Consider the following 12,433-nt stretch of genomic DNA (forward strand, 5'->3'; position numbering starts at 1 on the left):
AACGGCAAAGAGGAGTGATGGGAAGCAGAAGCTGGTGAATTAAAAATTTATTAAAATGGTTACGTTGCAAGTATAGTTCTTAACTCACCGAAAATCTGCCTATCAATTTAGAAATATGTCACAGAGAGTTTAAATTAAAATTACTAGGAGTTTTAAGTCCCAGGTCGTCTCCCAACGAGTTGCAGAAAAGTGTGCTGTTTTATTAATCAGATGTTCCAAGAAGTTGAGCTAAGTAAATTGGAATTTAAATTGAGGAATTTTAAATAATATAAATAAAAGCCTTGACTGGGAATTGATTAGTTAGAATCTCTATTATTGATGGAGTGATTTTTAAGATTGATTTATAATTAACGGTTACTCTGTTTGGTTATCCTTTACTAGGTAAGGGAAAGTCAAACAAGTTGGAATGCCAGATCTGTTCACAAGTTGCAACCCACTTAGTTCAAAGGGATTGGCGTTGGTAACAGGATAGCAATCCAACATTTAACCCAACTACAAATTTTTTTCTTCAATCCTTCCAACTCAAGAGTTCCTTTTAATCAACTCCCTATCAAGTAAGGAAACTACTCACGCATTGTAAATAAAGAATCCATAGCACATGAAAGGGAATTAAAAGAAGACATGATTATTGGAATTGAAATTGAATTAAAAAGAAATAATCCTTGCATTCATTAATCATAAAAGCATTCAAATACAAAATTGAACAAAGTAAAGAACATAGAAGAATGAAACCAAGTTAAGAAAACGAACTAGAATGACGAAGTCTTGATGAGAGAAATAACTCTTCTCAATGTTCCAATACTCAGATCAATTCAAAATTAGAATCCTCAAACCTAGAGAGAAAAATCTAAGAGAGTAAAACTAGATCTAGAAAACTACTGAATGAATGTGTGTTGTTTCTACATATTCTCTGACTCTAGTCTGCTGTTCCGGGCCGAGAACTGGACCGAAATAAGGTCTAAAATCGCCCCCAGCGAATCCTGCAGATTATGCAGATCGCACATGTCACGCGATCGCGTCATCCATGCGGACGCGTCGCTTGCGCTTTTTCCTCTCCACGCGTTCGCGTTGTCCACGCTACCGCGTCACTTGCGCTTTCCAATTCGCGCGGCCGCGCAAGCCATGCGGCCGCGTCACTGCAATTTGCGCTCCTTCGCGTGGTCACGTGAGCCATGCGACCGCGTCACTTCTCGCTGGTTATCTCCTCAAATTCTTGTGTTCCTTCCATTTTTGCTAGCTTCCTCTCCAATCTCCATCTCATTCATGCCCTATAAAGCCTGAAACACTTGACACACAGATCACGGCATCGAATGGAATAAAGGAGAATTAAAATTAAATAATTAAAGTCTCTAGGAAGCAATTTTCAAACATGTACTAAATTTAGGAAGGAAATCTAAATGCATGCTAAATTGATGAATAAGTGGGTAAGGATCATGACAAAACCACACAATTAAACACAATATAAACTATAAAATAGTGGTTTATCAAGGAGTTAATGGGCTTTAAACCCTCGCACATTTCCAAGAAAAACACAAACGCGCACTACAATTAAAAAAGGAAGAAAAACGTTTCGCATTCAAAGAATCCCAACAGAAGATCGATTCAAAGCAAAATGCTCGAACTCGACTTCCTCAAAAGGTCGAAGTCTAAAAAACACGACCTCAAAGGAAAGACCGAGCTCAAGTAGGGGCACTGTTCATACCCTGGGTCGAGCTATGCGACCCGAGATGATTGAAGACAAAAGCGACCGACCTCCTCAGGTCAGGTCCCTGACCTCTCCTTTAAAGAGTTCGGCCAAATTGCCATAAGAAGCCCAAGCAGGCCCAAACGAAGTGACGCAGCCCAATCTAAAGGCAGTCAAAGCCTAGAAAGATAAAGGCAGTTCCCCTTAGAGATAAGATTACTTCACCCAAAGATAAGATAAGATAACTAACTTATCTCAAAGGGAGGTCACTCCACACTACTATAAATACACTAGAGCACCCAGGTATAACTCATACTCTGATTCTACGTAAAAAAAACTTGCTAAAAGCCCATGCTAACTTAAGCATCGGAGTCTCTTGTAGGTACCACCACCCTCCGGTGATCAAGGATCAGCAGCACCACCAGATCCAACAAGTCGGACACGACAGCTCCGACCACCACAGCAGATCTCATCCGAGATCGACCTTCAGTTTCAGGTAACCCTTGGAACAAGAACCAAGTTCAAGCAAATTTCGATCTGCTGTAGATTGCTCAATCTATTGCTTCAGACAATTCTATAGGATACAATTCTGTTTTATCTTCTGAAAATGCTAAGAATCCTGAAACAAACGACCACTTAGACCAAACTCCATCTGATCCTGATCTTGAGACTCCCAAACCTAGAGAATGAAATTTCTTGAAGAGTCATCCTCAAGAATTTATCATTGGAGATCTATCACAAAGTGTCACAACTAGATCCTCAAGTCAAAGAAGAATGGAGCAAAATAATTTGGCACTCATTTCTCAAATTGAGCCTCAAAATATGAATGAAGTTCTTGGAGATCCATCTTGGGTCAAGGCTATAGAAGAGAACCTGCAACAATTTGAGAAGAACAGTGTGTAGACACTAGTTCCTGACTCAAATGGGAAGAAAGTAATGGGAACTAAGTGGATCTTTCGAAACAAATTGGGAGAAGATGGAAGCATACCAAGGAACAAAGCAAGACTCATGGCACAAGGGTATGATCAAGAGGAATGAATTGACTTTGATGAATCATTTGTACCAGTTGCAAGGATGGAAGCCATAAGATTGCTGCTTGCTTATGCCACTTACCAAAGGTTTAAGTTTTTTTCAAATGGATATCAAATGTGCTTTCTTAAATGAAATTATAGATAGAGAAGTATACGTAACTCAACCTCCAAGTTTTAAAAATAAGGCATTTCCAAACCATGTTTTTAAATTTTCTAAAACACTTTATGGTTTGAGACAAGCTCCTAGGATACGAAAGATTTAGCTATTTCTTGTTGAAAATAATTTTCAAAAAGGCATCACGAATACTACACTATTTATTAAAGAATATAATGATCAATTTATTCTTGTTCAAGTTTATGTGGATGATATCATCTTTGGCTCAGCTAACGAATCCTTGTGTGCTGATTTTAGTAAACTAATGACTAGTGATTTTATAATTAAGTCATGTCTATAGATGTACTCTTTACAATGAAGTACATCTCTAGCAACTCCTTGTCATTACTTAATATATGTATATGACTTGACTTGGAACAAAAATTAAAGTTAATCTATCTCATTTTGCATCGTCGAAAAGAGAAAATAGATTTAATTTGGATAATAAAGTCAGTATATTCTATTTTTAAAATAATAACTATTTATAATTTTTTAAAGAAAATTTTTATCGTAGTTGTATGTGGACAAGTCAAGATAATTGTAGGGATAAAATTTATGTTTTAATACTTTTATTTTTTATTTGTCTTTATAACAGTTATATTTTTGTTTTCACGCGTTTCGTATCGTTACTGCACGTTCTTCTTCTTCTTCGTTATTTTTCTTCTTCATTATCGTCGTCATCAACACCACCTCTTCTTCTTCCTCTTCTTCCTCCTTCTTTTTTCATTGAAATTTCTTCTCCTCCTTTCTTTTTCTCTTTCTCCTCCATCATCAGTTATCTCGTTGTTGAAGATAATGAATAATTCAAGTTCAGATTGTCAATTGAACCAAAACAAAATTGATTATTGTTTTGAATCAAATCAAGTGGCTGAGGTATGGTTCAATTCAGAAGAAAAATGTAGCATTAGAGAAAATATTTTTCTGTATTTGCAGCAAATTTGGGTGTAATACGAAAATATTTGGGAGTATTTTTATTCTGATAAGTTCTGCATAATTCAAAACTTTTTCTCTTACTCCTTCTCATCTTCTGCTGCTTTTTTTCTTATTCATCTTTTCCTTTTTGTTTTACCTTCTCAAGTTTCTTCTTGTTTTACTCTCTTAACAAAAATAAAAACAAAAAAAAATCAAACAAAGAAGAAGAAGAAACACATAATGCTACAAAATTATTTGGAAGAGGATGAACTTACATTCATTTAACTAAAAGAAAGAAAGAAAGAAATAAGGAAAAGAAGAAGAAGAAAAAATGTAGCATTAGAGGAAATATTTTTTGTATTTGCAGCAAATTTGGCTATAACACGAAGATATTTGGGTGTATTCTTATTCTGATAAGTTTTGCATAATTCAAAACTCTTCCTCTTCCTCATCCTCATCTTCTACTGCTTCTTTTTTTTTTATCATCATCACTATCTTTTTTTTCTTTTTTTTATTCATCTTTTCCTTTTTGTTTACCTTTTCAAGTTTCTTCTTATTTTAATCTCTTAACAAGAATAAAAATAAAAAAATCAAACAAAGAAGAAAAAGAAATACATAATGCTGCAAAATTACTTGGAAGATGATGAACTTACATTCATTTAACTAAAAGAAAAAAAAAGAAATAAGAAAAAAAGAAGAAGAAAAATGCAGCATTAGAGAAAATATTTTTCTATATTTGCAGCAAATTTGGGTTAATACGAAGATATTTAGGTGTAACACGAAGATATTTGGGTGTATTATTATTCTGATAAGTTCTGTATAATTCAAAATTCTTCCTCTTCCTCCTCCTCATCTTCTGCTGCTGCTTCTTTTTTTTTTCCGTCGTCGTCACCATCTTCTTCTTCTTTTTTTTTTCTTATTCATCTTTTCCTTTTTGTTTTACCTTTTCACATGTCTTCTTGTTTTTGTTACTTAACATTATTATTGCCACTGCTGTTATTTAATATTAGATAGTGTACAGAGTTAGTGAGTTAGTTAGCGTGACAACAACTTCACATAGTTATAGTGTAGCTATAAATAGATAGTTATAAGGCTTGTATTCTTTGAGACTCTTCATTAATGCAAGTTTCATTGCCTGAATTCTTCTCTCCTTCTCTGATCATGTGTTCTTCTTCAATCTCACATGCATTTCTCAACATGGTGCAGTGAGCGTGGATGGATGAACACGGAGATTGCAGATTGAAGAATAGGCAGCTTGTTCTCTAATTCATGGTCATTTAGCGTGATTTGACAAAAATTAAAGAGTCCAGCTTCACGAATGAAGCAATTTCTCTGTTCTTCTTTAATTCTTTCATTCTCTTCAATCAGATCTGGAATTGTCTTCCTTGATCAGATATGAAATTCTCTTTTTTGATTGTTCTCCTCTCATTCTTCATCTCTTCGTCTATTTTCTTTTCTTCTTTTCTCTTGAACTCGCACAACAGTGTTTGATGAGAGCTTCGTTAATTCACCTTTCTTCACGGTGACGTAACGAGTATTCCGATCAACGAGATTGAGAGAGAAAGGTTGCGAGCCAATTGGTGAAACTTGCATCTATGGCTGAGAAATCAGGAAGCGGATCTGGATCTGGAGGTGTTGGCACAATGGATGCTCAGCAGTTTGTGGCATTTTTCAGTCAAGTTGCACAGATCCAGAGTCATCTGAACAAGGCAAATCCGAATCAAGACCTTTCAAGTCCTTACTATATTTTACCGTCTGAAAATCCAAGTATACCTATTACCAATGTCACACTTACCAGTTCAAATTATAGTGCCTGGAGCAAAGCAATGATAAACGCACTTTATTCGAAGAACAAATTCAAATTTGTTGATGGCACCATTCCTAAGCCTGAGAAAACAGATCCAAATTTTAAGGTGTGGCAACGTTGTAACACGTATGTAGTAGCCTGGATTAATCTCTCCTTGAGCCCTGACATATATCAGAGTGTTTTATGGAATAATATAGCTTATGATTTGTGGAACGATCTTAGGCATCGGTACTACCAAGGAGACAGGTTTAGAGTAGCTGAGTTAAATGAGGAGATTTATGCGCTCAAACAGGGAGACATGTCCGTTACTGCCTATTTTGCTAGGCTTAAGAACCTTTGGGAAGAGGTTGATGATTTTAGATCGATTCCTGGATGTGACTGCGTTAAGTGTGAGTGCGGTTTAGGCGTCGTAAGGCAGCAAAGGGAAGAAGATAGAGTCACAAAGTTTCTTCGAGGTCTTGGAGAACAGTATTCAACTGTTAAGTCTTAAGTGATGCTAATGGATGAATTGCCTAGTGTTAACAAAATTCTGTCTATGATTACTCAGCAGGAGAGGCAACTCTTCAGTTTTAATAATGCTTTAGATACAAAAATTTTGGTAAGCTCCTCAGGCTCATCTTCTCAAAATAAAGTGAAAGAAAAAGGCAAAGGAAAAAGAAGTCAATTTAACAAAGGGCGAAACAAGTTGCAATGTACTCATTGTGGAAAGAGTGGACACATAGTGGATAATTGCTACAAGAAGCATGGTTATCCACCAAACTTCAAGCCTCGGTTTGATAAGAAAAATCATGTTGTTAATTGTATGACAGTAGCTGATGCTTCTGAGGATGATAATGACAATCTCAGTGTTCATCAACTGGTAAGGAGTGAACCGACCATTAATGAATTTACCCCAGAGCAAAGAGAAGCGCTTCTAGCATTGCTCAGCAGACAAGATCAATCTCATTCTTATAGCATTAGCCAGATTTCAGCCAAAAATAATCTTTCACCTCATAAAGGTAAAATGGTGCATATTTTGCATTTTGAATCTGATGTCATGGCTCTAAACATTTCAACTCAGAAACACAAGCCTTGGGTTATAGACACTGGTGCTACGGACCATGTGTCATATTCCTTGGCAGATTTTCAAAATTATTTCAAGATAGATCCTATTGTTGTTAGATTACCCAATGGTGCTCTCACAACAAGCTGCATTATGGGAAACATTGTGTTTTCTGATGATCTTTACCTTAAAAATGCATTGTTCATCCCTACCTTCAATTTCAAACTCATTTCAGTTTCAAAGCTCACTGCATCACTGCATTGTAAAATGAGTTTTACTGACAAAGATTGTGAGATCCAGGATCTGCACACTTTGAGGATGATTGGTGCAGCTAGTAATGTTGAGGGTCTCTACATTCTGCACAAAGAAATCAAGACTCTCCCTCATATCACAGCAATTTCTCGCAATCACATTCCAGGCTCCTTGTGGCATGCTAGACTAGGGCATCCATCACATAATAGGCTAGTTGCATTACAAAAGTACTTTGAATTCATTGATTGTACAAAAAGTGAAACACCTTGTCATTCATGTCATTTAGGTAAACAAAAGAGATCACCATTTTCTGTTAGTTTAAATGTAGCAGCCACTGTATTTGACATTCTTCATATTGACATTTGGGGACCTGTGTCCATTCCCTCCTTTACTGGAAAACGTTATTTTCTCACTATAGTGGATGAATGTTCTCATTTCACTTGGATTTTATTCATGAAAACTAAGGCAGAATCTTCACAATTAGTTAAGGACTTTGTTGTTTTTGCTAAAACTCAATTTTGTGCAAATGTTAAAACAATTCGCACAGATAATGGTCCTGAGTTCTTGATGCCTATATTTTACAGCTCTACTGGTATTACACACCAAAGAACTTGTGTGGAGATGCCACAACAGAATAGGATTGTTGAGCGTAAGCATCAAAAAATTCTTGCTGTGGCTCGTGCTCTCATGACTCATGCTCATTTTCCAAAATCATTTTGGAATTATAGTGTTGGGCATGCAATTTATCTGATAAATAGACTATGCACTCCTTTTTTGAAAAATAAATCTCCTTATCAAGTTCTCTACAAGTGTCTACCAGATATTTTAAATCTCAAAGTCTTTGGTTGCTTAGCCTATGCTAGCACTCTTAATAGACATAGAGGTAAACTAGATCCAAGAGCCAGGAAATGTCTGCATCTTGGATTCAGGAAGAGTACAAAGGGCTATCTACTATTCGATTTGCAAACTCAAAAAATTTTTCTATCTCGAGATGTGCAGTTTTATGAAAATTGTTTTTCTTATTGTCAGAAATCAGATTCTAACAACAAAGTCACTTCTAACTTTCCAGCAAACACATCTCATCACTTTGACTATAGCTTTCTGCACGGTAATAAAATTCAAGTTTTAAATGAGAATAATTCCAACCCTCATGATGATGTAAGTCAACAAAATTTAAATACTCAAATTGATGAAGCACCTCATGATTTAAGTGATAGTGAAGATATCTTGCCTTATGCAGAAATTCATGATCATGTAGACACATGTTCTGCATCAGCATCTGCATCACATGAGGAATCACCAAATTCTTCTCATGTCCCTTGTCAAATTGTGCCTGAAATTGCTGGGGTAAGGAGATCTACTAGGCAAACTAGAGCTCCTGCATATTTGGCAGACTATGAATGTAAGACCACCAACACTGCCCCATCCAATTCGCAGCTCATTACTCAAAGGTATCCAATCTCAAATATTTTGTCCTACTCTAGACTTTCTCCTATGCATCTTGCATTCTCTCTTGCTATTCAAAATTTGGAGCCCAAAAGCTATGAGGATGCTATAACTCAAGTTTGTTGGCGAGAGGCTATTCAAGCTGAACTACTTGCTTTGGAGGAAAACAAGAAATGGAAACTAACCTCGTTGCCATTTGGTAAGAAAGCAATTGGTTGCAAATGGGTGTTTCATACCAAATATCACCCTGACGGAATGGTTGAAAGGCACAAGGCCAGGCTTGTTGCCAAGGGTTTCACCCAAGTGGCTGGTATTGACTACAAAGACACCTTTAGTCCTGTAATAAAGCTAGGAACATTGAGAATCATGTTGGCTGTTGCAGCAGTCAAGGGTTGGCATCTCAAACAAATTGATGTAAACACAGCCTTCTTGCATGGAGAACTTGAAGAGGAGGTCTATATGCAGGTTTCCTCAGGCTTAGAAGCTTCATCAGGGCAGGTTTGCAAGCTTGAGAAGTCCTTGTATGGACTGAAACAAGCAAGCAGACAGTGGAACTGCAAACTAAAATCTATCTTGCTTGAGATGAATTACACTCAATGCAAATCAGATTATAGTTTATTTACCAAACAGACTTTCGTAGGATTTATGGCAATTCTTGTGTATGTGGATGACCTGGTATTGGCGGGTGATGATCTAAATGAAATTGAAGCAGTCAAAAGAATTCTTTATGACAGATTCAAAATCAAAGACATAGGGAATTTGAAATATTTTCTTGGGTTGGAAGTAGCAAGATCAGAAAATGGAATTGCTTTGTATCAAAGAAAGTATGTCCTTGATCTGCTCAAAAAAACTGGATTTGAAGGTTGTAAACCTGCCACCACTCCCATTGACTATGGAGCAAAACTCAGCAAAGGTGTTGGGAAATTGCTTCATGATTCTACTCAATATAGAAGAATCATTGGCAAACTTCTATACTTGTCTAATATCAGACCTGACATTATCTATGCAATTGGCAAGCTAAGTCAGTTTCTAGATTGTGCTACCAATGAACATCTAAAGGCAGTTCATCGAGTAATGCGCTATGTGAAGGGATCCCCAGCTGCAGGCCTCTTCTTCTCGGCAAAGTCAGATTTGCATCTCACTAGCTTCTCAGAGTCTGATTGGGCGGGGTGCCCTGATTCCCGTAAATCTACTTCTGCATATTGTTTCTACCTAGGACCCTCCTTGGTAACGTGGAAAAGTAAGAAACAACTCACAGTTGCAGCCTCCTCTTCTGAAGCTGAATATCGAGCATTGGCAACCCGAGAAGTTCAGTGGTTAAGCTATGTTCTTCATGATCTTGGTGTTCCAATCCAAAAACCAATCAACATATACTGTGACAGCAATTCAGCAATTTATATTACCACCAATCCTATATTTCACGAGCGGACAAAGCATATAGAAGCTGATTGTCACATAGTTCGTGACAAGCTACAAGAAAATTTGATTCACCTTCTTCCCATTTCAACCTACAATCAAGCAGCAGACATTCTCACAAAGCCCCTTGCTTCTGGTCCCTTTCATGCTGCATATTCTAAGCTTGGATTGTTGAACCTTTTCTCCCCAACAATGCAAGCTTACGGGAGGGTGTTACTTAACATTATTATTGCCACTGCTGTTATTTAATATCAGATAGTGTACAGAGTTAGTGACTTAGTTAGTGTGACAGCAACTTCACATAGTTATAGTGTAGCCATAAATAGATAGTTATAAGGCTTGTATTCTTTAAGACTCTTCATTAATAAAAGTTTCATTGCCTGAATTCTTCTCTCCTTCTCTGATCATGTGTTCTTCTTCAATCTCACATGCATTTCTCAACATTTTTACTCTCTTGACAAGAATAAAAACAAAAAAAAAATCAAAGAAAGAAGAAAAAGAAACACATAATGCTGCAAAATTACTTGGAAGATGATGAACTTACATTCATTTAACTAAAAGAAGGAAAGAAATAAGGAAAAAAAAAGAAGAAAACAAATGCAGTATTAGAGGAAACATTTTTCTGTATTTGCAGCAAATTTGGGTGTAACACGAAGATATTTGGGTGTATTTTTATTCTGATAAATTTTGCATAATTTAAAACTCTCCCTCTTCCTCATTCTCATCTTCTACTGCTTCTTCTTCTTCCTTTTCTTATTTCATATTTTCATAATTTTCTTGGGAGGAAAAATCAAACAAAAAAGAAAAAATACATAATGTTGCAAAATTAATAGAAAGAGAAGGAGGAAAAAAATGCAGCAACAATAACAGTAGCAAAAAAATGACGATGAAGATGAAACACGTGAAGAAAAAGGAGGAGAAACGTAAAGAAGAAAGAGAAGAAGAAGGAAGAAGAGGAGGAAGAACGCGAAGTGCGCTATGAAAACTATTGAGTAGCGCATGTGTTGACACGCTCGTATGAGTGAGCGTCCTTTTTGTTGAATTTGGCCTAACTTGTATGACTTATAAACCAAAATGACTTATATATGTAGCACTTTTCTAATTAATTTTATTGATGTTAGACCAATTTATTAATTAAATTTGATTTATAAAAAATCTTGTGTCTGTAACATTATTCTTAATCTTACTTTTCAATTGTACCCGTATCAATTTTAATGTGATTTAGAGGCTAAGTTTATCAAAGATTTACAGTCTGATACCTATTTGGCCTGATTAAAATAAAACTAAATTTCACAAATTAGCTTAATTAACTCTCTTACTGAGTTTATTTGAACAAATTAGGAAATAAATAATATCGTCATAATTAAACAAATTTATTATAGAATTTTAGTATTTTAAACTTGTTATATCTTATTATAAATTTTTTTACATATTTTAAGTACTATATTTTCAAAGTTTAAATAGTGCCATAAATACTGAATTTAATATATTCTTTATTTATAGATTCTTATTTCTAAAAAGTAATATTCTGTAGGTTTCAGTTAAGTCTAAAGATGCAAAATATCGGCCAAAACAGAAATTTGTTGGGATTAGCCGCCATGGGATGAAAATGGAGGTACTTTAAATGATCCACAAGAAAAGGGACGCTTTTTATTTTCTATATGGAGGGCTGGAATGAGTTGAACACCGTTATGGAGGAGGGGGAGCTTTACTTCTCTATGGTGTCAGTGGATATGGAAATCGGACCCAGTGAGTGGGAGAGGGGTACTCGGACCCTCCGAGTTGCATGCACTTAGGCGGACCGTCCGATTTGTGCATAGGGAGGCCACGCGTCGCTGAATGCTTGCTCCCCACAAACGGTGCCCCTTTAACCCGACCAAACCCAGTGCATGCGTACCAAACGAGTTCAGTTTTATTTCCTCCCCCACCAACACACTTGAACTCCATCTTCTTCCTCCCTCAACGTTCTGGGCAGCAGCTGTGTGAGGAACCAAAGCTAAAATGTCAAGAAAAATTAAAGCTAGAAATGTTGATCGTCCGGAACTCCACATTATAAAATATTTGAGCTACTCTGATTATGTAAGTTTTTTTTTAAATCTTATTTATTTTTTGCAGATTTTTAATTTTTTTTTTAAATTTATTTATATTTATGTTTAGTTGTTAGGATATTTATGGTTGTTAGGAGTTGATCTGAAGAACATATATATGAATTAGTGTATAGATTTATTGATAGAAATTTAAAAATAAATTTTTAAATAAATAAGGTGTAAGTGTAGTAGTTTATGATTGTTAGGAGTTGAGCTGAAGAACATATGTATGAATTAGTGTATAGATTTATTGATAGAAATTTAAAAATAAATGTTTAAATAAATAAGGTGTGTAGCGGTTATAATTTGGTCAGAGTAGTTTATAATATAATAAATTATAAAAAAATAGTTTTTAAAAAATTTTGGAATAATTTTAAAAGTTATGGTTATTTGTAGAAATTTAGGAATATATGTTTAAATAATACTTAGAATATATATATGTTGAAATGTGGTTAGTTGTTGTTTAGATTTCTTTTTAATAACAGATTAGAAACAAAAAAATTAATATTAGAAATTTTTGTAATAAAAAGCGTTAGAAATTATAGTTGTTAACTGTTGCAATTAAATTTAGAAATTTAGAAATATGTATTTAAATAATAGTT

At 35.4% G+C, this 12,433-nt stretch overlaps 1 protein-coding gene across 1 annotated transcript; it reads left to right on the forward strand.

The window, feature by feature from the left end:
* The first annotated feature begins 5,376 nt into the window (after positions 1-5,376).
* On the forward strand, positions 5,377-6,078 carry LOC107607006 (uncharacterized). The gene has a single exon (XM_016308997.1). It carries the CDS (start codon positions 5,377-5,379, stop codon positions 6,076-6,078), a length of 702 nt encoding a protein of 233 aa, XP_016164483.1.
* The last annotated feature ends 6,355 nt before the right edge of the window (positions 6,079-12,433 follow it).

Source organism: Arachis ipaensis, chromosome B7 (assembly GCF_059453495.1).
Source record: "Arachis ipaensis isolate K30076 ecotype BB chromosome B7, ASM5945349v1, whole genome shotgun sequence".
NCBI lineage: Eukaryota > Viridiplantae > Streptophyta > Magnoliopsida > Fabales > Fabaceae > Arachis > Arachis ipaensis.